The sequence below is a fragment of the Stylophora pistillata genome, chromosome 8 (genome assembly GCF_964205215.1).
Source record: "Stylophora pistillata chromosome 8, jaStyPist1.2, whole genome shotgun sequence".
Taxonomy (NCBI): Eukaryota; Metazoa; Cnidaria; class Anthozoa; order Scleractinia; family Pocilloporidae; genus Stylophora; species Stylophora pistillata.
In genome coordinates, this window is record NC_142526.1 from 25131071 (window position 1) to 25158426 (window position 27356).

Here is a 27356-nt window from a genome sequence, read left to right on the forward strand (position 1 = left end):
TACGGAAAATCGGCCTCTATCTTGCCCCACGACCGAGTTTAAAGAGGAATGGCTCTAGCGGGTAATGTGACGTCAAATCGAGAACACGAAAGTCTGCATTTCACACATTTTCACTTGTTTGAGAAGGCTGTAGTCGATATTGTCCGAAAATATGCCGACTAAGTGTATTGTATAAGGATGTAGCAACGTGCGAAATGTACAAGAGGGTATCGCGCTTCATACATTCCTCATACAACACACCTAGTCGGCATATTTCGGACAATAACTACGACAACCTTCCCAAACAAGGGAAAATGTGTGAAATGCAGACTTTTGTGTTATCGATTTGACGTCACATTACCCGCTAAAGCCATTTCTCTTTAAACTCGGTCGTGGGGCAAGATGGCGGCCGATTTTCCGTATTTTGACTGGGCACAGAAAATTAAAGATTTGAGAAAATTAAAAAATTTTTGCACAGAAATACTCCAAAAAAATGGCTTATTTCGTTAAGCGGAAAAAATTATTGGGTTCAGGTGCACTTTAATCTTTGCTCGCCAGCCATTCCTCTGAGATCACGAAGGAATTCACAAATGATTGCATAAGTTTATATTCTGCTTTCATAGATTATAACTCAATCACTTGCAAAGCCCTTGTAAATAAGAAATGCTGATCATCTCCTATTCAAATTTTTCGACAAGAAAGCCAAAAAGTAACAGAAACTGGATATCTTTACGAGCTGCTGTTCGCACCGAGCCCTTCCTAACTTAGTTAACTTAATTTATCAGCTTCTTACCTGAAACTACGGCATGGGTATTTGACAAGCTTACTGTGGCTATGGTAATTCAAAACCAATGATTGCCACCGAGAAATATGGAGTGGTATAATTGCTTCATTTCGAACTTTAGTCGACCTCTAAATCGCGAAAAGAATAAGTACGTATACAACACACTTAAGGCCAAAACAATATAACCATAAAAGCTAGTTAGAAAATATGTACAGGTATTAAAAGAGGCATAAATAAATAAGCATTAAGTACTTCAACAATATGCTTGTAGTAAAAATTTCTTGCGTTGGCACTAAAGTCACGTTCAAGAAGAACTGTTCATGGCATCTGCCAATAAGGGTTTGTCCTACACTGTGCTACGTGCATTACGCTCTTCCTACTTTCATCTGACTCTGTAAATTAATTAAGGATCATAACGAGAAAGATGAACACTGTCTTTCTATCCAAACGTATCTTTCCATAGGTTTTTTTTTTTTTACCTGAAGAAACGACGTGACAAAGGGAAAGGCTCTATTCCTTGACACGGTATCTAGACCATCTGATCCAGCATAAGAAACACTTGCCGTCCTGGACAGAACAGATGATATCCAAGGTAATAGAGTCGAAATGACGTGTTTTTTTACTCCCAAAGAAGCTCAAAAAGACGCTCAAATTTCTTGAAGTTGGCAAGCTCTTTGCACGTGCAAGACTGAGCTGACTCAGCGCAGTCGCGAATATCAATTTGAAAATATTATTTGTAATTCAAATGAGTTTTCTAACTTCAAAAGGCGACTTCAAAATAATCCACACCCGAGTGCGGTCGGATTCGTTCAATTACAAAACGAAGTAGGATGACTCACTTTAGGCTGATTTTCAACTTGAAAAAGTTGAATAGGATTATTGTCTCAAAAATATCAACTAAACTAAACTAAAATGAACTCGAACTCGAAAAAATTTGCTTGAACAGCAATTTTAATTCATTACAGAAGCATATAACTTAGGTTAACAATAATTCCCCAGTATATTAGTTTTTCTTTTCAATGGGTATTTCAAGTTAAGAAAGTGCTTTTGTTTTTCAAACTGCATCAGTGTCGACGAAATATGTCACAGACGAAGGGGCTGGTTTACTCGGCCACTTCGGACTGGATAAAGGCACGTATAATATTATAGTGGCGAAGCTTGGCGCAAGAGTTAAGTACACGCGCAACGAAGCCCCAAACTTACAAAGAGCGGTACTTAGCCGTCAAAATTTGGTAGCGCACGACCGTACGTGTAAGGTTCTACTACGGGAACGTCTATACCAGAGCATTGCTCTTGTTCAGCGGACGTCTCAGCACAGCGCAAACTTCAATATACTGTTGAATAGCGCCATGAAATGAAGGAAAAAAGGAAAAAAAAAACACTCTTTACCTCTTAAGATTGGTAAACCTTTTTTGTTTTTTGGCTGAACGCCGCTTTCAACTTGATTTAGTCCTTTAGAATAGAATCATTTGGAGAAATACTAAAAAACACCAAATTTGCCTTCGTACTACAGTTTAAGTACCTTGCGCGAGCACTCTTTGCTTTCATTTTGAACAGTTTCGCTTAACTCTGTGAGAAAGCACAGCCTTTTGAATCCTCTTCCTTCCCTTCACGGCCAGTGTAAGCCCAGGAATTTCAAAGGGACAAACAAACTGGTCATGTTGATTTGGCTGCTGTTATATTGAAAGTATACCCACACTTTTAAAACTTACAGACCACACAGAGACAAACATTTACTTCTTTAAATCTCAATTTCTTGGATGATGTTCAGTGGAACATTTTACATGTTAGCTGAAGGCAGTCAACATAAATATCAATTTTTCATTTTCATGCAAAAAAAAAAAAAAATGAAAAAGATTTCATTTAACAAATTTCACTCCTCTGAAATTTTTTTGCAGTGCTTTGAACTTGCTTCTGAATATCCCTTTTACAAAAATATTAGTAAATACCGGTTTATACACAATTGAACAATAGAGGATTTTTCCCGTTTTAAATCTAGCCCCATCTAAACACGAGGGGAGTTGGGAGGATTTGAGAAAGTTCTGCGAATCCGAGATTCAGTCGAGAGTTTGCATAACTTTCGAGAATTATAATTTACCCTGAGTGTTCGGATGGGGCTAAAAACAAGTCCTCTCTTGCTCAAGTAAAATATTTCTCACAGGAATCAAAACGTCACAACCATGTTATTTTTTCCTCGTGTTAACACACCAATTGTCAGATGAAACCGCGCGTACTTAATTCAAATCCAATACTATAACATTACATCATTATCATAGAGGTAACTTACTTATATTTGTAAATCCGTAAACATAACAAGCATAAAAATAGAGGTTATCTGTCATCCTTCATCATTTGAGTGATCCTTCCAGTGAAAAAATAACAAAATAAAACACACCCTCAAAAACGGGATATTGGTTTCCTAATGCATTCGTTCTAAACAATGTCACACAGGAGCGTTGCGTGACATCTTAGAAAGCGGCTCGGCTGCGAGGGAGAGTTGCTTTTTCTTTAATTTCATTGATAGTTCTTACTAACGTATTTCCTATAGACATCAACACTAACAGGCGATGTCCAAAAGCGACCATTCTGTCCGGCATGAACATATGCTTTGTACAGGGCCTTCGATGGATGGTCCACTGTGGAAAGCTTCACTTTATGATTACAGTCGAACTTAAAGGGTTTATGCGCCTCCCTATACCAACAAAATGCAAGAAGCAAGACGTTTAGAAAATTGTACTACACTTCCGTCATTGAGAGAAAGTAAATATTCAGTAAATATTCATGCAGTGAACATGCTTTTTTGTCTAAAACTAAGGACGCATTTTGTTGGAAAATTCATAAAAAAATTTCCAGTTATGACCTGAGCCCTCCAAAATAACTTGCGGTGCCATTAGTTCCCTCCCTAAATGCTGGATGATAACAAATTGCAAAGCCTATGTCGACTAAAAAGCGACAGAGAGATTTAAAATGGATTTGAGCCCCAATCAGATACATTTCTCACGCGTCAGCTTTGGAACAGACGTTTGTGAAAAACGCCGCAAACGACAGCCGAATGTTCTCTATTCTTTTCTCAGAGGTTTATCAGAGATTTCAATTGTTAAAAGAAAGATTCCATTTCTAATTGATTGGTTGATATGCAAAAACAGTAAAAAACATCCGACGATCGCGGTTCACGTCGTAAGCAAAAGAACGTTTGTACAAAAACGTGTGAACCATTTGTAAGTAAATTGCCTACCAGTCGTAATGGATGTGTTTCACTCCTGCATTCTCCTTATCAGGCAGAGAAGTCTTTCCAAATTGAACAAACCTACGCAAAAACAAGTCTAGGTTAAGATTTTCTCATAAAGATACTGATTTAGGAATCATCACACTGACGTGGATTTAAAACAATTACCTGAAATGGAAAGACAGGTCTTTTTTTCGCGCTTGCCGCCGATTACGTACACTTCATTCAAATTCTCACTGGTCATTCGCTCGATGAAAAGCTAACGTTCGAAAAGTTAGCTTTAGAAATTCTTTATGGCGGTCAATTTACATTTTCAACTCAGTTGATGAAACCAAATTGTATATGACTTAAGCACCTCTGATAAGCTCTCATACTCCGATCCTTTGGTTCCTTCAATCCAACACCATATATGTCCTGCATAGACGGCAACAGCTCCTAACCATTATGAAGCAAATTTTGTTGAGTCATAGCACAGTATTTAGTATTCAGTATTTATTATAGCATTTAGGTTTCCAGGAGCAGTTTGTTTGACTGAATGTTTTCTTGCTTATTCCTTATTACAGCCAGACATCACCAGCTACGCAAATCTACTACCAGCGTCAAAATTAGTTGACACATCATGTTTGAAGAGTTCTATTTATGTAAAGAATAACAGTCATGTTTCTATCACACTCTAAATCATTACCAGACCCCCCTCACCCACTCAATGTTGACTAAAAGTTCATGGAATCACGATACAACATTGTCTTTGGGGGGGGGGGGGTGGGAGGGGACGAAATGGTTAGGGTTAACGAGGTCAAAAAGGGATAAAATTAAAGTAATAGGGGGTTGAAAAGATCAATGTATCAATTGTTTTGTTGCCGATTGTAGATTCTATTAACCTATTAATCAATCAATCAATTAACTGAAGAAGGTACATTTTGAAAATGTCAACTCTAACGATCAACGTAGTTAAGACCGAAATTGTATCAACGCTGACGCGATTTTTATTATTTTGACACTCGAAGTTAAGTACATTCGCTGGAATTCAAAAGCCTACAAAAATTTCTCAACATTTTGAAGATCCCGAGAAAGCGTAAACGGCGAATAAAAAGTCTGTAGCAAACCTGAAAAGAGACAACACAAGTGCTTGTACTGTTAGTCTTCTCCAGAAGAGAGATGGCTGAGCTGTCATCATCTGAGCTGGAGCCGTCATCGCTGCTGTCTTCCACAGTGAGTGGCTTGGGGGCAGCACCAACCGCTCTACGTGTCGGAACAGGGCGTCGGCTTTAATGAAAAAATCATCACTTTCGCCTTCACAGCAATCATCGCTATTAGTAATTACGTGGTTTAGGAAATTAATTTGTCATTGATCAATAATTAGACTTGACTCTGGAGATGACATCCGGTTAGAAAATCGAGGCGTCAGTCATCACTACCGACGACAGTCTTTCCTGGACTCTTCACAATTGGACAATAAAAACTCCACGACTGATCGTAGCACTACTTTTCGTGCGCCTCACGCCCAGAGTTCCGCGTGAAGCGCTTCGCCGTTTTTTTTTTTTTTCTTGTGGACCCACGCGACGGATCTTGTCGAAAAGGAGGGACTGCTTGTAGTTTAACCGTATTTTCTCGGCTCAAACAATTTACTGTAGAACTTAAATCAATCAACGGAGATATTACTAAAATTGTTCATCATCATGTCATAGTTGGAGTTTGCTGCCGCTGCTAAGGAAAGTAAATCACAAGGAGCCAAAGATAATTCAAAGTCAAAACAAGCTAACTGTTTGAAGCACTAGAGGAGGCGAGTAACTAACTACTCACAATTGGTTTAGCTTCGCATCTGATTGGTTAGATGAGTAGTACACGTTTTCTAGACGTACGGAGCATGCAGAGCAGTTGAACCAATACAACGCCCTATCACTTTCGACACTTAATTGAATGCAGACCGGCGATAACTTACCCGGGTGACTTTGCAGGAGCTCTCACTACAAATGGACTGTGATTATGAGCAGTCGGTGGCATGAAATCCCTGAAAATACAAACACCACTAGTTTATTTTTAAATCACTTTTTAAACCCCTTAACATTTGCGATAGATTCGTGAATAATCCTTTATCGTCTCAGGTGACATTGTCCGGTGCTAAAATAAGGACAGCAGTTTGCTTTCAAGAAGAATGACAAATTAGAATACCATTCAGTAATATTCAAGTCTTTGAGGGCCTTCTTTAAGAAAGATTCCCATTGCTCTCCTCACAGCTGGTCGCATCCCACATTGGACACACCAAAGTACCCGCTCAAATTCCTTGAAAACAGTCCTGAGAATTTGGCGACAAAACAAGATAATAACTAGACTTTAGGAAAAGGGGAGGCTGCGAACAGTGTAAACAACCGCCATGAAGACTTTATTTTCTTTACTCTCAAAACCCTTCTAATTGAGATTAAGCTGACACACTAATAAGATACCATCCTTTGATCACCTACCTGCAAGACTTTTGCATCTGATGAGGATATACAGTCTCAAGGACGGTCAAATCATGCGGGTGATAATACTCTGAAAACATGTCAACTAGTTCATGATCTGCCGAATCTGAGTACCGCCTGGTCTCTTCCTTTTCTTCCTCGTTTCCTGCGTCGTCCAATGGTGTTTCTGTAAAATTGTCACCATAGATTTAGCTATGATGTCGCAAAGTTCGAGGGCGGTGCCGCGTGCAAGTACCTTTCCGGAAGTAGAAAAACTAATGCGTGTGCGGTTGATTCCGTGCGCTGTGGCGTGTTGTTAATTTCATCTCGAGTTATGTTACTCTCCTTCGCAACGATTCTTCGAAGTGTCACACAACACTGCGTTACACTGTAACGAATGCCTGAAAAGAAGACTGTGGTGTTTTGGAAATATTCTCAGTCTTCATCTGTGTAACAGCATCTCTTTCTCAAAGATAATCAAGACACCCCTAGGTGTACATAACGAGTCGTTTGACTATAAGGACACACATTATTTGGGCTTCGTAAAATTCGGAATTTTGGAGTCATGGGAACTGTATTTTTACCTCGAAGGTAAATCAGTTCTATATTTGAAGGTTACGTAGTTTCTATGGTAAAGCCTTTTCTTCGCGAGTCACTGCGAGAAATCAGTAAATCAGGTAAATCAGTTCTATATTTGAAGGTTACGTAGTTTCTATGGTACAGCCTTCTCTTCGCGAGTCATTGCGAGAAAGGGTTCCGATCATAAATGGAAAAATGGAAAGTTTGACATAAAAACAAGTATTAGTAGCGATTAACTTAAACAACATAATACATGTAATGTCATACTAGTAAGATTAGAGTGTACAAACCATCAGGAGTAGGGTGGGGCAAAGAATTGACAACAGCCTGATCCCACCACTTGGTATAACTAAAAGGATGAATCGTAAATAAAACGAAAAACAAAGTAAAAAAAAAAAAGTAAAACGAACAAACCGAAAAAGCAAAAACAAAACAGATAAGAAGTACGACTCGTTTATTACTATCTTGCGACACTCGATCACAATGCTCTCCAAGCTGTGTCACCTTTTTCTGTTCTTGGACGCTCTTAAGTCCCATGTTGTGTTGTGGTGTAAATAATAATCACTAGGCAGTTCCCAAATGTTGTGTTTTTCCTGTAGCGGTGAAAATATCCCAAGGAACAGATTCATAGCTTGTTGCTTGTCGGCATCTGCAAAGGGCCGGCAAGAGACAATTAGAAACTAATGCACTGAAATTACTCAAAACCAAACAGAGGGGGGAGATGGGGGGGGAGGTGGGGGGCACAGCTGAAATTTCTTATATTTCACAGCGAAACGTCATATTGGCAAAAGTGACATTTTGTTGCATTAGCCTACTTAAAGTACGGGCTCTCATTGGTCTAGAAATCAGTTGTACCACATTCTCGACCAATCACTTACACACAAAAAAAAAAACATCAACCCCGACTTGTCACTCGCGTTTTGCTGAGCTTCAAGCCGCAGTTTATAATTGAATTCCATTCCCTTCTAGTAATATATATATCCTTTCCTTTAATAGACCGTTGTGGTTACTCCAAAGAAAAGCGCTCCATGAAGAGACACTTACTTAGATGACAGGGTAAAAAAAAAAAGCACCAAACAACTTGGAAAATTAGACTTATCTTACCTGTGAATGCGTTACTGAAATAACGAGATACTGTCTGCATGATATCCCTCGAATGAGAAGTGAACGGCGATACCTTGCGATATGTGCGAATTCTGAGAAGAAAAGGACCGTGGCATAAGGAAAAACGAAACACTAAATGTAGGGAATTCAGGTTCCTATTACAGCGTCAATCTAACGATATAAATTGGTCTCTGGATTACAGCGCATTTCTATCAACTTTGTATAGGATTTCCCTCGCTCAGATTACAAATGCCTTACCCGTGTACCAGTTGTGATCCTCCATATTGTAGAGCAAGAGTGTCACCATGAGCTTCGTAAAGATCTTCTAAAATCCTGAGAAAACACGGCAAAAGACCTTAATACAACGATCATAAATAATCTACATTTCACGAACAGAGTAGCCAACAGAACAGGCCTATTCAGAATTATTTAAAGAGGAAAAAAGACCAGATACAATTCTAGTAAAACTCCTGGATAGAACCATCGTCCACTGATCAAGTAATAGTCAATTCGTTTATTCCCTGTCAGTATCATAGTACTCCTGGATGGAAAAACTGGGGAGAACTCAGTGTCTTGCCCAAGAACAAGCGTGCTGAGGATTAAGCTTTCCCCAGCTAGTACTTAAGTCAGCAGTCCTCAATTCACAGAACCTTAAACGAGGTGAGGATGATCAAACGCACCTCACGGCATCCGAGTCAAACTGAAGAAATGGTTTGTCAATCACTCCCAACGCATGCAACTGGAAAGAAAATAAGGAGATATTTCAGCGTGTAGTAACAGCGTGATAGCAATTAATCTTGGTAATAGGGATGTCTGCGATTAAAAATTAAGAATCTTAATTCACATCGTAGGATACTTACAGCTATACTTATTAAAATGTAACGATCAGTGACCGACGAATTAATAATCGGCACACCACCAACTCGTTCCCTGACACATTAACGAAACGTTCACACACACTCCACCAAACACACCGCTAAACTGCGAGTGTCTATGAATGTGTGAACGCTCTGCAGAAGGTTAAGTAGACGCGTTGTTACCGTTTTGTCTGTAAACGCGTTGAAATACCACTCCCTTAATCCAAATATTGATAATTCATTACATTTACAAGCCTGACAGTGATACATAAATGACCTACTCACTTGAAAACCAAGAGCACATTTGCCGACCATAAACTGTGCAGTGTTTGTTCTGTCCAGACAATCCACGCAGTTTGTCCTGAGTACTCCATTCTTGAGAAGGGAAGAAGGCAAAATTCTCGATTGTAAGTGGACTGAAGTGATATGATATTTTGGCAGTGTTTTCAAGAAAATGTAAACTTCGGCTCTATACACTAAAACAAACAATAAATAGACTGGAAGCACACCAGTAAGTTATTTGTCAAAAATATCAAAAGGGCTCAACTAGAGAAAAGCGAGAGAGAATTCAATCATCGGCAGGATATCAGTCGCTTCACACGAACACCAGTTCACGCCCTTACGTACATAGCCATGCGATTTTCTCATATCTCTGGGCTTATCGGACTCTATATTTTTACTACTCTTAGGTCTTGAGAGTGGAGCGCTTTTTGACTGGGTGTCGTAATAACAAAACAGAACTAATCTCAACTGAAGGCCATTCGGCACAAAAGAAAAATCAGAGAGAGGAAAGAAGCGAAAGGCCTAAAGCGCGGGACATGGCGAGTAACCGATGTCAAAAATGATTTCCGTCAAAGCTTGGGTTGTTCTTGGAATAAGAAAAAAAAAAAAAACGTAAGAGGTGCAGACAATGAGTAATGTAGTCCTACCAGAAATATAAACACTCTACATTGGAGAGAGAGAACAAGACAATTATAAATTATACCTGTTCTCTCCCCAGATGATCGTCAGAGTATCCAGTGCCACACATACCGTTTAACCTACAACAAAATACGGTCATTTTCAAAAAATTCCATAAAAGGAGCGTTGAAACTCAAGTTACGTTAAGAGATAGAATACTCAAGGTATGCGGCGATTCTATGATATCCTGAATGTGGGCCTGGGTATGTCTGTCTGTGTTTTTTCTTTTTTTTTTTTTTTTAATAATTAACAAAGTCTTGCACGCTAGCTAAGTGGCCTTAATCCGCCGGAGATTCTCTTAGTTTCCATAACAACACCCAACTTGAAGGATTACTTCGGCAGCTGGACGGGATGACCAGTACAACACAGGTTTAGCCTCTGTATTTTCTCAGGCTTTCCTAACCGTTTGCTGGTACCAATCTGTACCCCCGGGCAGAGAGAGGTACAGTGAGATTCAAGCGGCCGGTATACTCAGGGGTGAATACACCACAGTGACCCCTTCCAGGGTGCGTAGCCCAGACCTTATTACAACACTCAACTGAACTTTACAACAGGATCCAGGACCCAGTTCACAGGAAACAAAACACTATCCAACAGGTAAATCACTATCCAGCCGACAAATGTTAACAAAACCTACTTTCGCAATCTTTCGCAATAGATAGCGCTATTTATGCAATAATAGCGAAAATCAGACCTGAAAAAAATCAGGCGTGTACGGGATTCGAACCACTGACCTCTGCGATACTAGTGCAGCGCTCTACCAATTGAGCTAACAAGCCAACTGGGAGCAGGCCGTTAAGTTGATTCGTAATAAACCCGTGATGACAAATCAGATACAATGAATATATGAAGTTCATATATTCATTGTACCAAAACCTAGTGCGCTATCCACCGGATAGAGATTCAGGTTGTGGATAGCTTTACTCCGGCCTTCGAACAACCGGGCCTAGGAGATTCATACCTTGAATCTTTTCTTATCTGATTGCAGTACAATTCCTGTCCACTGTGGAAAAATCCAGTTGATTTAAAAACCTGAAACGGTTTTACTCAGAGTTAGTAGGAACAAAAGATGAATTAAGCCTGATCACTCATTCAGTCAAAAAAAGATACATTAAGCCTGATCACTCATTCAGTCGAAAAAAGATGCATTAAGCCTGATCACTCATTCAGTCAAAAAAAGATGCATTAAGCCTGATCACTCTTTCAGTCGAAAAAAGATGCATTAAGCCTGATCACTCATCCAGTCGAAAAAAGATGCATTAAGCCTCATCACTCATTCAGTCAAAAAAAGATGCATTAAGCCTGAGCACTCATCCAGTCAAAAAAAGATGCATTAAGCCTGACCACTCATTCAGTCAAAAAAAGATGCATTAAGCCTGATCACTCATTCAGTCAAAAAAAGATGCATTAAGCCTGATCACTCATTCAGTCAAAAAAAGATGCATTAAGCCTGATCACTCATTCAGTCAAAAAAAGATGCATTAAGCCTGATCACTCATTCAGTCAAAAAAAGATGCATTAAGCCTGGCCACTCATTCAGTCAAAATTCACATAAAGCATCAAAATGACATTACTAATAAACTGAGGCGAAAGCGGATACGTAAACGCATGCAGACCATAATACAGTCAAAGGAATGGAGTGGAAAAGATATGGTTGGTTATTTAACTAAATAATGTATACGAAAAAAATTACGCACGTCTGATTGCCTGAAAACGAGTGCATTTTTCATGTAACATGAGTGAAAATTAGAAATAGAAAGCGCACGCCTCAAAATTTCGCTGTCTTGACTTTCGGTGATGCTTTTTTCAAGTAAATTATTAACAAGTACCGACATGATTTCTCGTATAATTTGGTGTGAATGAGCACTAGTAAATGTTTAAAAGGCTACAAATTGCACCCGCCCTACGGTGAAAAATTTACTTGTGCTTATCAACACCAAATTGCACTCAACTCTATTACCTGTACTAATAGCGTTGAGTGGCCTTTCGTGCAAGGAGTCACAATGATAAGTCAACTACTTACTAAGGAAGTCAATAAGGCTTTATTAATTTTTTTTATTTCTTTTACACAAACCTCATCAGCTATGACAGTCAGTTTTTCCATGACATTACAGTCTTTACTGTAAAAGCAACATACAGCAATTATTTGATTGAGAGACTTGAAAAGCTCAAATTTAGCAGAAATGATGAAGCATGCAGCAATCACACAAAGTGCAACAATACTGTGGCTTTTTTGGTATTTTCCTGGAATCTATAATGATGGATTGCTAAAAGTTACAGCGAGAGACTGAAAAAAATCTTGGCAACAACAACAACAACAACAACTACAACGTTGTTGTACCTTATATCAAATTTTAGCAATCTCTAATAACTAAATAAGGATAATTAAAAACTAATAGGGTAATTGTGAGGTTACAAGGACCCAGGAAAAACTAAGCAGCTAAAATTGACAGGGCTCAGGATGTAGGTTAAGTAAACGAAATGTTCATTTTGGAAGTAAAGTATGGCCAACATACACAAGAACTACACACTGGATAGCCACTCTTAAGAGACAAACGAGTAAACATACATTTATCACTATCATCGCGACGAACAAACACATATTTTACAACGGAACTCTCTGCCTGATCTAACCTCTTGTTGTATCGTGCCATGTCCCATGCTTTATATATTATGGCATATTGTATTGGCAAAAATTGGTTTAAGTACGTCACTGCTCTTTCCAATTCTTCGCTGAGAATCTGTTCGTGTCTCTTCCTTTCCCTCTTCTATAAAATGATAAAGTATACATAGGTTAGAGGCGAATCCAGAAATTTTTGATTGGAGGGGTCCAAACTTTGGTTCAGAAAGGACTGTTGGACTCTTTTGAGGCAAATTAGTTCTCCTCCACACCCCCCACATCCCCTCCCACCAGTCGCCGTTGCACGTTATAATTCCTTGGCCGTTTACCGTTTACTTGGATTCATTAAAAAAATCAGCCAGTTAAAAAGCGATATACGATCCTGTCTCAAAGTTGTAAGCGTCAGGTCTGATAGGGGGGGGGTCTGGACCCCCCGGACCCTCCCCCTGGATCCGCCACTGTAGGTTATGTCTTGAAAAGAGACCTTTCACAGTTCGTGAACGAGAGAAAAAAAACGGAAGCTTTTAACTGAATTGCTGATATTTTTTGGAAAACCGAAGGCTAACAAAATCAGGTAAGGTAGCATTCTTAACATACAGGTATTCTGCGGACGTTCCGAAATTAAGAAGTACAAAATACCTAACCTACCTTAACAAGATTAAGAATGACCACAGGAGAACCAAACCGTTTAAGAAGTTGGTTGAAATGTTGCCCAGCAGCCGAGCAGAATGGATCTGCTCGATCAACTTAAAAAAAAAAAAAGTTCTTATGATGTTGGTTCAGAGAATTTGGTGATGGATCGACTAATAATCTCCTAACTATTTTTTTTCCCTCCATTCTTGTCACTTGTCTGCTCGACATTGTATAATTTGATATTGTCAGGAGAAATTCTGTCTTGATCACCCATGTCAGGAGAAATTCTGTCTTGATCACCCATGTCAGGAGAAATTCTGTCTTGATCACCCGTGTCAGGAGAAATTCTGTCTTGATCACCCGTGTCAGGAGAAATTCTGTCTTGATCACCCGTGTCAGGAGAAATTCTGTCTTGATCACCCATGAGAGTTAGAGCGCAAGCAAGTGCTCAAACTTCACAATTTCTAATTGGTTTTCTTTCACAGACCATTTTTTTTTAAACACAAATGAACATTATTTTTTCCCCAACAAACTGAAAGTAGCATTATGATAATTTTTGAACATGCAACCTCTAAAAAAACAAACTTCAACTTTGGAATCATGCTTTGCTACTCCAAATAAAAGTCACAAGTCATGGAACAATATCGTTGAGTACTTGCAAAAGACCCAAACTTAATTGCCGTTTTCACCAGAGTCGCTTCAGTTGGTTAGATATTTATTGAGCAAGTATACATTTAAAAATAAAGCTCACGTAATTGATTGTTACCTACCAATAATTTGTGGTTTTGGAACCATTACTTGTCTTACATCCTGAAAAAAAATTATCTTTGAATTTAAGAAAAAGTTTAATGAACATGGTCAATCTTAAATGGCACAGAAAGATCACCTGAATAAGCCCAAAAGCAATAAAGAATAGCATAATGTTGGTACACCAAAATATCTTAATTTACCTGTGACCAGAAAGATGGAACAGATCCTCTGAGCTGAACATAAGATGTAAATCTGCCACTCTTGATTGACAAAACAGAGGCATCATGAACAATTTGCTCTGTTTCAACCTCATTGGCTACATTTCCCTAAAAGAGTAATAATAATAAAATCAACTGTAAATTCTTGCTCAGTAAATAGATGACACAGTTAGGAATTCTTGCTGATCTTGTTAAGTGATTTGAGATCAGGTGAGTATATACAATTTGTTGTACTAACTAAAATCTCAGAAGAAAGATTCATTTGACTTTGGCTCAAAGTGTTCAACTTTCAGCCACTAATAGCAATCTTTTTTTCAATTTAAATTCTTAATGTGCTCATTTTCTTTTCCTCCACATTGTAACAAAACCTCCCAAATATTTCAACATAGATATTTATACTATAAATGAATCATTCTATGTAGCACACACCTGCCTCCTTCCTTAAAAAAGGGCAAAAGCTTCAATATCTAAACTATACTTTAACTCTGTTACATGAAAAAGCAGTCAAAGCTGCTAAAACTTATGTGATACCAGGTGTACTTACAAGGAAAAGTTAAAGGGGTCACCTCACAAGTTTGAAATTTTGAGACCTACATAATGCTTTCTTTAAAGTTGGACACAAATTGCCTAAATTCAGGTGTAATGAGCATAGTGGCCTACTGATGTCTGAGAATATTCCATTTTCTGTAGTATAAAGTGGCTATAAGTATTGCTTATCCTCCCAGACAGGATGTTAGTCCCTTAGAGGTGACCCCCTCACATTTCATCAGGTTTCCCCACCAGTTTGATGGAGCCCTGAGTGGAGATAGGCAGCGTAAGAGTGACCCCTCTTGCTCAGGAACTAGAAGCAATCACAATGACTCGTGTGCCAACCATGGAACTTTTAAAATAAAGTATAGCAGCCATAAGACCACTGCTTCCCAAACTCCTACCCATTTACAAAACCTTTCTAAAATAGTGAAAAAGTGTAACAGTTATGTATCTCAACAGCTTTTTGTACAAACCTTATCGTTAGCTCCTCTCTTCAAAAACCTGGTTCCAGCAAATTCTTTTGACCTTCGAGCAATCAATGTGATATATATAGGCCGACCATACACACAAATATCTAAATCAAAATAACAAGTTAAGGGTGCATCAACAGATTTTGTAGGTTTTTGCACAAATTTATCATATTTTTCTAACAGCGATACATACATTTTGTTGTTGGGCTGAGGGTAAACAAGACTGAAAACATCAACAAACATTATTTTTGTTTCCTTAGCTTTCCCTTTCCAAATTCAGTTACCTATCATCCCTATTTTTTGGCCTAATATGTGAACAGGACATTATTTCTTTAAATTCTGGACACCTGTTACTTTAAAAGCTATCCTCAACATAAATTTACTACACCTGAGTGAACATGTGTGTTCCTTTTCTTGAACAGTATCTGGGATTCACATGATGACTTTCTGTAGGAAAGCAGGGTTACCACTGTAAAAATTGAATAGCTAACATCAAAATAGTGACCAAGGCTGATCAAAGACTAATGATGTGATCCACAATTCAAAACTGTAAACATGCAGACAAAAACAGTTAATCTGAGCCAAATGTGTTGTTTTGAAAGTCTATTCATGACATCTTACTTTAATTTACATAATTGTAGGTGACATTTTGTGTTTGAATTGTGGATGAAAACCTCACTTGTGCCATTCCTTCCTTCACATGTGGATCAATAATTATCTTCAATATTTAAACATCTGACATTTCTAGCAATCTGTTGAGAATAAATGAAAGGATACCAGCTTGTCCAACAAAGCCATTCACAATGTGCAAAATCCAGTCAGGATGGACAGCTCCTTCAAAGCCTTCCAGCAGATATCTGTTCCACACAAACTTGCTACATGCCTTGCTCTTGCTCAAAAATGGCTTTACTTTTTGTTGCCTCACTTTCTCACAGTTAAGACAAACGGAATCATTCCCTTCACCTGTATTTATACAAGTATCACTTTTCAGCTCTTGTTTCCTAGTAGAATCAGTTGCTTGCTCAGGTTTCTTAGGTGATGACTGAACTGCTTTTGAAGATGACATAACAAAATGATCAGCAGAAATATCTTGTTTAAAAAAATTACCACCTTTTGTTTCACTCCTTTGATCACATGTACGGGATAACATAGTATCTGAAGTTCCATCCGATATTTCAAAATTTCCACTTTGCTCAGTGATCCCATCATCACTTTGAGTTTGCACATCACTAGCACCAGCATCACTGCCTAGTTCACCAATTTCTTTACTACTACCCAGAGCTTGATCATGTGTTCCATTTTCATTGGTATTCTGCACATCAGATTTATCTTTTGTGCCCTCTGACACATCCGACAAAGCAGATGTATCTGTGGCTGTTTCTTTGTCTAAGTGAGTGCATGGTCCCCAAGCCTTCCATGAATGTGTAGCACCAGTGAAAGCTGGGGGATTAATGATGGGAGCCATTTGACGCTGGAGGTTATGAGTCAAATCATAGCTGTAGCTAAAGGAGAAAAAAAGAGCAAAAGTTGGACACAATTGACTACTCAATAAAATAATATAATGCATAGGAAAAGATCAAAGATAACCTAAGGTCAGATTGCTAATCTGTGCAAAGTATAGTTGAGGGTCCTGTATGTAGATCCTTTTAAGAAAAACAATGTTTTAACAAAAAATGGCTGCTTAGAAGAATGCTAAATTTATTTGTTGGGTTCATATTTTCCATGATTTTAAAGTTTTTTTTCAAGGTTAACATTCTTTGTTAAGTTGCATAATATGATAATAAAAACATGACAGAGATCACATAACAATCAAACTGTTTAGTAATATTTAAATCAGGAAAAAAAAAAATGAATCCCAGCACATAATTTACTCTGTAGATTCAAAACTGCTTTTAACTGTATTCATGTTACAATGAAATACATACAAGACGTAATGCTAAACAGCGGTCACTCTTGTTCTTGATTACTAATAAGCAAAAGACAAACTTACGAAGACTGAGTGCTGTACACACCTAAAATAAAAGTTACTCGACAGATCAACATTCTGAAAGATCTTGACATATCTATAGCAAAAGAAGTTCAATAAGAATTGAGAATGTACTCATAAAGGAATACTTTCAAGAATTACTCAAATCATAATGGAGCCACTGGTAACAACATTTACTTGCTCTCATCAGGGTGCTTGAACCTCTGTCTGACAAGTTCATTAGCAATTGGAATCAACTTTGTATCTCCAATTTTATAGATACTGTGTCCTCCAATCTCAGCCTGCCTGTAAAAAAAAATTCAATATACTTTTGAAAAGTTATATAAATAAAAAACAAAAATTTATTGGGTTGTGCCAGAATTCAATAAATCAATAACAACACACACATTTTTACTTTACCTAAATTTTTTATGCACAAATTGTCAGTAGAACTTAAGCCTTTAAACCCCGGAGAGTGACCAACATCTAACTCTCTTTCTTTTTTAAGATCATGAAAATAAAGATAATGATCCCCCTAAGAAGTTTTGATTGTTAAACAAATTCTCCTTGACATTACTAAGGGGAATGCATGTAAAAGAGTATGGAGAATATGATTATTGATGTAAAGGTGTAAAGGGTTTAACAGGTTGTTAACTTACTTTCTTCTCTCTGTGATCAATATGATGTAATACCCTTCCAGAAATCTCACAAATCCTGCAAAGAATGTACAATTCACATAAGTTTCACAAGAAAGACTGAACTGTAGCGTGCATTTTAAAGTTTAGAAGGTGAAGTCTGCTCACAAACCTAATGACCCAAACAGTCCTTGAGCTGGAGCTAATATAATATCAGTCCTGTCCTTTTTTCCTAACAGTTAAAACTTTTTCACACTCCTAGCATGAGATTTAAATAGGTTACCCAAGAACGCTGCACAAGGACTAATTTATTTTGACCAAGACAGTCTCAACTAAGAACAGAGTTATTCAAGACAAAAATCATTAATTTTTCTGAGACTCTCTGTCATGCCTGGTGTGATAATTCTCATCTGTTACATTGGGTCTTTCACTCCCTGGATTAAGCAAGAAGAAAATTCTCCCAATATTGTAAATAAAAGAAGAAAGGTCAAGAAGAGAGGTTATGACAAGAAGGAAAAGTATTAAATGGGAGTTCTTGTTTGATCTAACAACAAATTCTCACAGCTTAAAGTGGGAGAAATGTTTGACAGATAGAGGGGAGAATTCATAGCGATATCTTGAGGGTCAAAAAGTGAAGAGGGTGAAAGAGTAAAGAGGAAAATAAGCCAAACTTGCAAGATCAGAACTCACCCACAATACCGTAAGCAGATATACTCCTGTGTAAACCTTTACTTGTACTCTCATATGGTTTGTTTTTATTTGGCAAATTTCCAGCATTAATCATGGACAACAAATCCTTGATCTGTCTTTGATTGTACTCAACCTAACATAAAGAATAAAAATAGGCCGTGCCCTCTTCAATTTCTTCAAATCCTGACCCTATTTAAGACTGGTAAATACTTTCAGCTTCAAAATTTTAATAGGAAACCAACCATAAATATTGCTGCAAATCCACCTCATAGAGCCATGTGCTGTTCAGAAAGCATTTTTAAATTGGAATTAAAAAATTGTCACTACTACACATGTAGACCATACACTGCAGAGGCAGTGCCAAGGGTCAAACTATCAACATCATAATCACCGCCCACACGTGTGAACCTGCACTACAGTGGCAGTGTTAAGGTTCCAACTATCAACATAGAAATCACTTCATTTCATGCATTTAATATTGATCAGTTCTTAATGATGATCCGCCTCCCGGTTAGCTCAATTGGTTAGAGCGCTGGACTGTTGTGCAGGAGGTCGAGGTCGATGGTTCGAGCCCCGGCCGGACCAACACTCAAGGTCTTAAAATAACTGAGTAGAATGCGCTACCTTTCTTTAATATCAAGAAATGAATAGACATTCCAGTCTTCTCGGATAAGGACGAATAAACCGTAGGTCCCGTCCCCTGCATCTATTAATTAGTTAATTTGGTTAGGCAGGGGACGTTAAAGAACCCACTCACGAGACTACTGTGATGTGGTCTGGCCTGTTTACTGGGAACTGGGGGGGAGGGGGCATCTTCAAATAAGTTTCCTTCGATTGTTTGTAAACTGCTGATGCAGTCTGCCCAAAGTCCCCCGAAAAGTGTTGTGATGCGCATTTGATCATATCCACATGTTAATTTGCGCAATATAAATAGTAAATTATTATTATTATTATTAGAGGACAGATGCACAGATGATGTCATCCTAAACCCTTTCACTCCCTGGATCTTATTAGCAATTCTCATTACTTTATACCATGTGATTGTTATGATGTTAGTTTGGAGAATTCAGTATTTGATTAACCAACAATCTCCCAATTGGTATTTTTCTTTAAACTTGTGACTTGTCTGCTTGATATTGTATAGATATTGTAAGGAGAAATTATGTCTTGGTCACTCATGGGAGTTAAACAACATTTTATCCTTTTACCATACAAAACATATAGATTCTATCTTCTTGTGGGTGTGTACAGTAACAGATCAGAGATGACATCAAGTGTGGTAGGAACTTCTCATGGGTCACTTTTTTTATCTTACCACATTTTGATGTAATCAGTAATCCGTTTCTGTCAAGTAGACATATAAGGAAAGTTAATACTTAGATCATAGCAGTGACCGGGTTAGGGAGAAAAAGTACTTTGATCGCTCATATCGTCACAACTCAGTGGACCTAGGAGAGTCGTTTGGAGGATGACGTTCACTAATGGCTGATTAGAATAAACTACTTTTTAAAACTAAACTGTATTAAGGCAAACCTTATCGTCGAAAAAAACCAGTTCGTACGGTTCAGTTCTATCAATTTTCAAAACACGAAAGCGAGTTTCTGCATTATTCGAGCCAACGAGAAAAAACCTCTGCAGGAAAGAAGGAAAAAGTTGTCATTTAATGCACTAAAAATGATTAAAAAACACTCTTCTCTTTTCTAGAGTATGGTACTTACCGCTTTAGTCTCGTAAAGTACAACTCGCTGAGTGCAGCAAATTGAGTAGTGGTCCGCCATCTTGATAACTTGACGAATGTTATTATGGGACCCAGGTCTCCCACGGGTTCCACGCCAAACATGTTTATCCCGTTTAATTTCGTTTTCTTCCCCCAGTTAACGTTAGCTAGAGCACAGTTTTCGCTACAGACTAGGACACCATCAATTAGAATTTTTATACCCCATACTCATCTGGTTTGTAAGGGTGAATAATGAGTAAGTGGATGGTGACACTGTTCAGAAGGTTGAAATTGCAATCCTTGGTATTCTTGGCAGGCCTTGGTTCTCCAAATCCTAACCTAATTTCAAGACACAACATGCCATTCTCCACATCCATTTTCAGATTTGGCCTCTAAAATTTTTACACATTGTAGATCAAAATAGTTCAGAGGTTATAAAAGTAGATTTTACATAATAAGCTCAATCATATATGCATTTTGGTTAGTTTTTACTCAGGATCTCTTGAGAACAGAAACAAAGATGAAGTCACTGTAGCATATTGAGAATGTGGTATAAGTACTTGTACTGATGTTAGTAATATTACTGTAGGACTACTGAATGATGTGAAAGTACTGTAATCATGAAACATTATTGTACCAGGTTACTAGATACTTGATTGATGAATAAAGATAATATAGAAAGCAATTGAAGAGTGATTGTCGCTACTAAAAGAATACACATCAGTCACCTTTAACAATTTGATTCTTTATCATATAGAACAAATAGATACCATGTTGTTGTGCATCTGTTTGGTAATAGAAGGCACAAGACAACAGAATGTTGTAAGAATGTAGTCGACACACCTGGCTGCACCTTGTACACCAGCTTTTACAACTCACCTCAATTTAATGTTATCTGTGATCTACATTACACTTTTTAAAACAGCATTAAACTTGAGCCTCATCCACAAATTAACAAGATAATCAATTTTAATCACAGTTGTTCATAATAATTACCACTACTTTGTAAAAAGTTCACTCTACACTAAGAACCACTCACAAGATTACAAAAAGAAAAAGACTCTAAACAAAAACGCAAGATTTCCCAGAGATAAAATCAACACCAGTCCTAATTTCACCAAAAGCATTTACTGCATGCACGAGGAGCTGCTTTTGATTCCATGAATTTATTACACCATCTTCAAAGAGCTGGTCCTGGTTATTTGAAGATTGGATAATGCTATACACTTGACAAATCTTTATCCATTGTATAGCACAGCGCATTTTGTTCTTACTTATCTGCTGAATAGTAATTCATCCATTGGGTAGCATTATCTGCCCTTTATACAACTGGGCCCAGGAGGAGCAGCAAGTGTTCTATGTCGAAACAGGGTGGTTTACACCTCTACTATTCGCAATCAATGGTGGGATGGGATCAGAACATAGCTCTCCTTTGAGATACTGTATTTATATTGGTACACACATGTGTAATGGGCTAAGGACACCTTTTTACAAGATTAAGGACTTTATCAATGACTGCCAAGCACTTCCCACTTCAAACTTCCGAACACTTTGCCATGTGATAAATCCTGTCAGAAGGCTCTCAGATAATTGTGTTTGATTTCATGCCAGGTACAATTTGTTTCTTGGCTTCTGTCAGAGACGTGTATCTTGACCTGCTTATGTTGACGATGACTCTGCACAATTTTGCGAAACATAATTACTTTTCTGGAGGGGGTTGCTTTTCTCTGTCAGTGCCAAGGACATCTGTTTCAATATCTGAAAGATCTATATTTTTCTCCTTGATGGCATTCTATGAGAAAAAATACAAAGATCAATGTCAACAGACATGGATCACACAAGCCTTAAGTCTCTGGAAAAATTACTTGAGAAGAACTATTGTTACCATTAGCATTGAATGGTGTTGAGCTAACAGAGCCTTAGTTTAGCAAGTGATAAAAATTATCTTTGTTATAGAAGTAGAGGAGTACATTCCCATGTTATAGCTGTGACAGGGACTCGACCCACCCCCAGACCTCTCAACCTCAAAACACAAAAAATCTGGAGACGGATGAAGAACGTAACAGCTTGGTTTGTTATGGAGTTGCACAGAATGGCAGATATTAGATCTGAGCCTGAGTAAAAGCGGTATCGTTTAAAGATGCCCGGAATCGAGGCACTTGGGCCAAAGGCTTTGTAAATTCTCAAAGGTAACTCTGTATATTTCAAAACAACTCGCATTTTACGCTATTTTTTTACTTTTATCGAGAATCTGAAGCATTCAAAAGGTAAAGATAGCAATGGTTAGACATTGTATTGCATTCAGATGCAACAACCGGAGTGATAAACCACACTGCAACATCTTGGCCAGAAAGTCATCATCAATCGAGCGTCTTTCCTTCGGAGCCTTTCTTTTGGTTTTCTGCTCGGAGAAACTGAATATTGTCAGAACTTATTTTCCGGACAGCATATGACTTGGAAAAGTCTTCCTTTTCAAAATGTTCACTGCATAAAAGAAATTTTTACTTATGGGTGTGTTTTCCCGTTTAACCTAGACTTGCCAAGTCGCCAAAAGTTTCTTGTTGCTCAGTGGCAGTGAATGCCACGAAAGATGCTTGCAATGTGGTTTATCGCTCTGGTTGTTGCATCCAAATGCAATACAATGTCTAACCATTGCTATCTTTGCCTTTTGAATGCTTCAGATTGTCAATAAAAGTAAAAAAATTGCGTAAAATACGAGTTGTTTCAAAATATACAATGATACCTTTGAGAATTTACAGGCCCAAGTGCCTCGATTCCATGCATCTTCAGACAAAACCGCTTTTACGCGGGCTCAGATCTAATATTTGCCATTGGGACAAAAAAACTCACCTCTAGCAAGCCAAAAATGAAATTATACAAAAAATTTATCCTTTCAGCTTGCGCCTCTAATTATCGTGAGATTTGTCTGTCTCGTCGTGAGACCGTGAGATTGAACTGAAAATCATGAGTCTCACGACAAAATCGTGAGACTTGAGAGGTCTGCACCCCTCTCCCACACCTCCACTGCCCCTCCGTGCATGAACTCTTGGAATTCAAAGATAACTCTTCTACCCTGATCAGGATAAAAGTAATTTCCTCTCCAGGAAAAAATATTCAGTATCTAATTGAACCGCGGAGCTTACCAAAACACATGCTCTGTAGTTCTTCAGCAGCTCACTACAAGGATCACTTTTATAGTCCCCTTTGAGGAAGCTCTCCGAATACCACACATTGAAGCAAGAATCGTATTCTTTCTTCAAGTCATTACACTCAGATCCAACGCTGTTCATTCCTTATAGAATGTATGGAAGAATTAATTGCAAGAATCCACGAAAATAAACCGTAACATGAGGGTGGGAGAATCTGCGATCATTTTGCGGACTCACATACTAACATATGCTTACGCCTTAGTTCTTATGACTGTCCGCTGCTCATAACGATCGAAATGTTATAAAATGGCGGGCAGTTCAACACGAGAGGTGATAACTCTTCAATTCGGTCATTACTCCAACTATGTCGGTACTCATTGGTGGAATATTCAAGAATCTAGCTTTTGCTATGACCCTAGTACTTCAGTTCAACAAGAAATCAACCACGATGTGTCATTCAGGGAGGGTTTAACTTTGCACGGCGACCAAACATACACTCCAAGGTTGTTAGTGTTCGATTTGAAAGGTAGTCTGAAAAATCTACCGAAATATGGAACTTTGTATCAGACTCCATCTTACACCCACGAAGCCTCATGGGCAGGAGCAGTTTCTGTGCACGAATCAGAACCAGAACCTAAAAATGAATTTCAAATGGACTTGGAGACTGAAGACGATCGCGAAACAGAAGTTTCTGTTGACAATAGAACGCTTGATCAGGATTCTGTCAATAAAAACCCACGAGAAAAGTATTATGACCTAGATAAAGATGTCTCCGTGTGGTCAGATTTCTTAGGAACCTGCTTACACCCCAAATCAATTCAGCTAGTGCGGGATTACCTACATGGTGGGAGTTCTAGTCCCTTTGATGTGTTTGGATACGGACAATCTGTAGCAAAAAATGAACACTTTTATGATGAGTTTGAAAATAATCTTCATTTCTTTGTTGAGGAATGTGACAGTCTACAGGGATTCCAGGTTAGAATTATACCAGTTGGAAAATGAATTTACAGAGAGGTGACTCTAGGCTATTTAATCCAGGACTACTTCACCTTAACCTCGGTCCTTGCTTCTCTGTAAGGAACTGAATTAACAGTGAAAGACCAGTCCACTGTTTCTTTTCCCTCCCCAGTCCCCTGATATTTCTTGCTTTTTTTAATTCCGTCCCTCTGCACCCCTTCCCCTCTCCCTCAACCGATGATCCAGCATATTTGCACTAAGGAGTCTGGTACTAGGCTAGCCTTTGGTGTGCTAAACTATAATCAGTTATTAGTTCAGAAAACCTGTGCTACATGCTCTACCAATCAGATGTAAAAGTGACATAGCTCAGCCTTTCATGCTTTCCTGTGCTTGAGGCCATAAAGGTGTAGGTACTTTGTGTTTTCTTGGACTGCATGTTATATTTTTTCCTACATTCTGATTGACCGGAGTGAAAACTATGGTGTTAGTTTTGCATTGCATAATAGAAATTTGCCCTGGCTAACATTGCATTCCATTTAAGGGTGACTCATCCCTTAACATAGCAGTACTAGTGGCCACTTTAAAGGACAATTCCTTCAAGTGGCCAGCTTCAGTTATGGACGCTTCTCCTAGTTCTCTTTGATGTCTGCTCACTTAGTCTCAGTATTTTATTACACGACTCAGGAAGTCAGAGGGCCAATAACTAAAATCTACCAATCAAAATGCTCTATTGCTGGTCAATATTCTCTTAGTATTGGACCGGGCACTGTCCCGAATGGTCCTGAATGATACCGCACTTGTGTCCCTTTGAACTTCAGTCGTGTAATAAATCTCTTAGTAACCAAGCTTGCTCGGGACCGTACTGGAAGAATATTGGCCCTCGGTCTTTTTTGTACGGACCTCGCTGCGCTTGGTCCGTACTGTCAAGACCTCAGGCCAATATTCTCCCAGTATGGCCCTCGCGCTTGGTTAATAAGATATATATATTTTGTGTCCACAGATATTTGCTGATGTATATAATGGTTTTGGTGGCATAAGCAGCCAGCTGCTTGAAGACCTGAGAGATGAGTATGGGACTAAGTCATTTCTTTCATTTGGAGTTATGCCAGCTGAATTTACAGATGAAAGTCATAAAGATGCTGCCCATAGAATCCTGAATTCAGCTTTGAGTTTTGGTCAGTTGGCACAAAACAGTGATCTGTTTATACCCATGTCACTTATGCAAGAGATGTGGCCACACTCAGGACAAGCCAGAGATTTTCCTCATTTAGATTACAAGGTAATTTAGTTTCCTTTTCTAAGCATTATAGAGCCAATTATCATTTCAAGAGCAATTGTTTGCTAAGGTATTTCTTAATTTTTTTTTTTTTGTTCCTAGCCTGCTTTGTCATACCACACCAGTGCAGTGTTGGGAGTGTGTGTGGACACAATCACCATGCCTTACCGTCTCCTCACTCCCAAGGCAGTTAACATGAACAGCTTTGTAAACAGTGTGGGATTCGGGGAGAGAAAGATTGCCAGCCTCTCATCAACGTTCCCTCTGCCCGTAGAAGATACTGTTCCCCTAACATCCCTTCTGGGCTCTCAACTGAATGGAAATGGAACAGAACTTTTACAGTCAATAACTCCTGGCATTGCACATTCTTCCTCGCTTATATCTCAGTCTGCAGTGATAAGGGGCATCCCTGCTTCTCTTACCCATACACCTCAGCGAAACATCCAGTCCCAGAATTCTGTGTTGCACGAGAACCCATTTGAAGTTTGCTCAACTGCTAATGAAATAGTTCAAACATTTTTGCAAACTTTACATCCTCAGACTCAACCTGTGTGTTGGAATGTCAGTCAAGCTTGTATGGTCAAGCCTCCTTTTCCAAATATTTTTGGCTCTAGAGTAACTCATGACGGACTTGTTGTTGATGGATATGCAAGGCCAGAGAGTGTACGAGTGAATCAGACTAGTGTTCTTAGTCGCCTCGAGACAAATTCTGGAATCGCCAGTATGCTTCTATCGTTGATTCAGTGGGCAAAAAGAGTAAATATCAGCAAACATCATCTGTTTTTGGAATCAGGTACTGAAGAAGAAACATTTAAAGAAATGCTTGAAGAACTGACTAGTTTGTCTCAACGTTACGTAACCCGTGATACTGTAAAATGGAGTGAAATTTAAAGAACACTTTCACGTCGTTGTATTAACCCACGAAAATTTCGCCTTAAAATCCTAAGACAATCTTTCCCTTTCTGGGTGAAATACAAAATTAAAAGAAAACCGTCATAATGAGTGCTAGAATTAATATATCTTTAAATTGAAAAAAGTGCTGAAATTTATATATGTTAAGAGTAATAAAAAAGAGTTTTCGTTGCCTACTTATGTTGTAATGTGGTACAACCAAAATCGATAGATTCGATGGCTAAAAATTTCTCCTTACAAACAGTTCATATTTCCCACCAAAGTTGATAAGGCCATCAGGAATTGGTAGTCATGATTTTTGCATGTAGTACTAAGTGTGTTTCGGTAGTTTTAATTTAAAAGAGGCGGCTTACCAAGTTGGCGCAAAAACTTACTGGTCGGCTTTGATGTGCTCCGCCTGGGAGAACTTCGGCATCGAAAGAAAAACCTTTTTCGCTTTCTCTGTCTTCAGCAAGAGTGACAGGGAACACATGGTGGTAAACCCTGAAAATTGCTCTCCATGAAGAAACTAATTACACTTTGTATCGTTTTCCTCAAGATTAAAAAATCATTTCTGTCAGTGCGAGTCAGCTCGTGTCACAGGCAACAGAATGCAAAATGAAAAAAAAGTGACGTTTGAATCGACGGTTTGTACCTCATAAAGGCTCGCGTCAAGCGCGAGAGAGGAAGTCTTTACGAAAAATCAAAATTGAAAAAATTCAAATGAAAAAGTCGATTTTTTCTTTGATAAAACGTTTTAAATTTACAAATGAAAAAGGATCTAGAGATAAAAGTGCCAAGCCTTCGTTTTTGCCTCAGTATTTAAACCTCTTGGTTTCACTTGTCATCCCATTTTGTCAGCGAGAAGCGAAAAAAGTGAAAAGGAAAATTTAACGCGGATTCAGAAAGTGAAATCCTGTCTG

At 38.4% G+C, this 27356-nt stretch overlaps 3 protein-coding genes across 4 annotated transcripts; 1 reads left to right on the forward strand and 2 right to left on the reverse strand.

Annotated features, from left to right (window-relative positions):
• Window positions 1-2424: 2424 nt before the first annotated feature.
• On the reverse strand, window positions 2425-20890 carry LOC111334062 (polyphosphoinositide phosphatase). Of its 2 annotated transcripts, none has more exons than XM_088729422.1 (27): window positions 20162-20890; window positions 19977-20075; window positions 18444-18576; window positions 17778-17832; window positions 17317-17424; window positions 17165-17215; window positions 15930-16654; window positions 15156-15256; window positions 14134-14259; window positions 13954-13993; window positions 13199-13296; window positions 12565-12698; window positions 12005-12050; window positions 10892-10962; window positions 9956-10010; window positions 9256-9345; window positions 8794-8852; window positions 8372-8446; window positions 8114-8205; window positions 7514-7658; window positions 7300-7358; window positions 6452-6617; window positions 5932-6000; window positions 5096-5231; window positions 4345-4424; window positions 3999-4070; window positions 2425-3455 (listed from the first exon to the last, which is right to left on the reverse strand). In XM_088729422.1, exons 1-27 carry the CDS (start codon window positions 20219-20221, stop codon window positions 3278-3280), a joined length of 3123 nt encoding a protein of 1040 aa, XP_088585548.1. In that variant the 5' UTR covers window positions 20222-20890; the 3' UTR covers window positions 2425-3277. The 2 variants fall into 2 exon arrangements, with proteins under 2 accessions (XP_088585548.1, XP_088585547.1); XM_088729421.1 differs by having other exon boundaries at window positions 5096-5255.
• A 215-nt stretch (window positions 20891-21105) lies between these two features.
• LOC111334081 (TP53-regulated inhibitor of apoptosis 1) lies at window positions 21106-23541 on the reverse strand. The gene is made up of 2 exons (XM_022939776.2): window positions 23304-23541; window positions 21106-21952 (listed from the first exon to the last, which is right to left on the reverse strand). The coding sequence occupies exons 1-2, from the start codon at window positions 23448-23450 to the stop codon at window positions 21860-21862; spliced, it is 240 nt and encodes a 79-aa protein (XP_022795511.2). The 5' UTR covers window positions 23451-23541; the 3' UTR covers window positions 21106-21859.
• Window positions 23542-23576: 35 nt separating this feature from the next.
• LOC111334070 (protein misato homolog 1) lies at window positions 23577-26630 on the forward strand. The gene is made up of 3 exons (XM_022939765.2): window positions 23577-24284; window positions 25267-25545; window positions 25645-26630. Exons 1-3 carry the CDS (start codon window positions 23616-23618, stop codon window positions 26431-26433), a joined length of 1737 nt encoding a protein of 578 aa, XP_022795500.2. The 5' UTR covers window positions 23577-23615; the 3' UTR covers window positions 26434-26630.
• The last annotated feature ends 726 nt before the right edge of the window (window positions 26631-27356 follow it).

Coding starts and splice junctions, on each gene's coding strand:
- LOC111334070 (XM_022939765.2), top strand. CDS start 23,616: ATGGCGGGCAGTTCAACACGAGAGGTGATAACTCTTCAATTCGGTCAT. Junction 24,285..25,266: donor ACAGTCTACAGGGATTCCAG/GTTAGAATTATA, acceptor TTGTGTCCACAG/ATATTTGCTGATGTATATAA. Junction 25,546..25,644: donor TTCCTCATTTAGATTACAAG/GTAATTTAGTTT, acceptor TTTTGTTCCTAG/CCTGCTTTGTCATACCACAC.
- LOC111334081 (XM_022939776.2), bottom strand. CDS start 23,450: ATGAACAGCGTTGGATCTGAGTGTAATGACTTGAAGAAAGAATACGAT. Junction 21,953..23,303: donor ACTACAGAGCATGTGTTTTG/GTAAGCTCCGCG, acceptor TTTTTCTCATAG/AATGCCATCAAGGAGAAAAA.
- LOC111334062 (XM_088729421.1), bottom strand. CDS start 20,221: ATGGCGGACCACTACTCAATTTGCTGCACTCAGCGAGTTGTACTTTAC. Junction 14,260..15,155: donor AGAGAGGAGCTAACGATAAG/GTTTGTACAAAA, acceptor TTACTCTTTTAG/GGAAATGTAGCCAATGAGGT. Junction 8,447..8,793: donor TTTGACTCGGATGCCGTGAG/GTGCGTTTGATC, acceptor GTGTTTTCTCAG/GATTTTAGAAGATCTTTACG.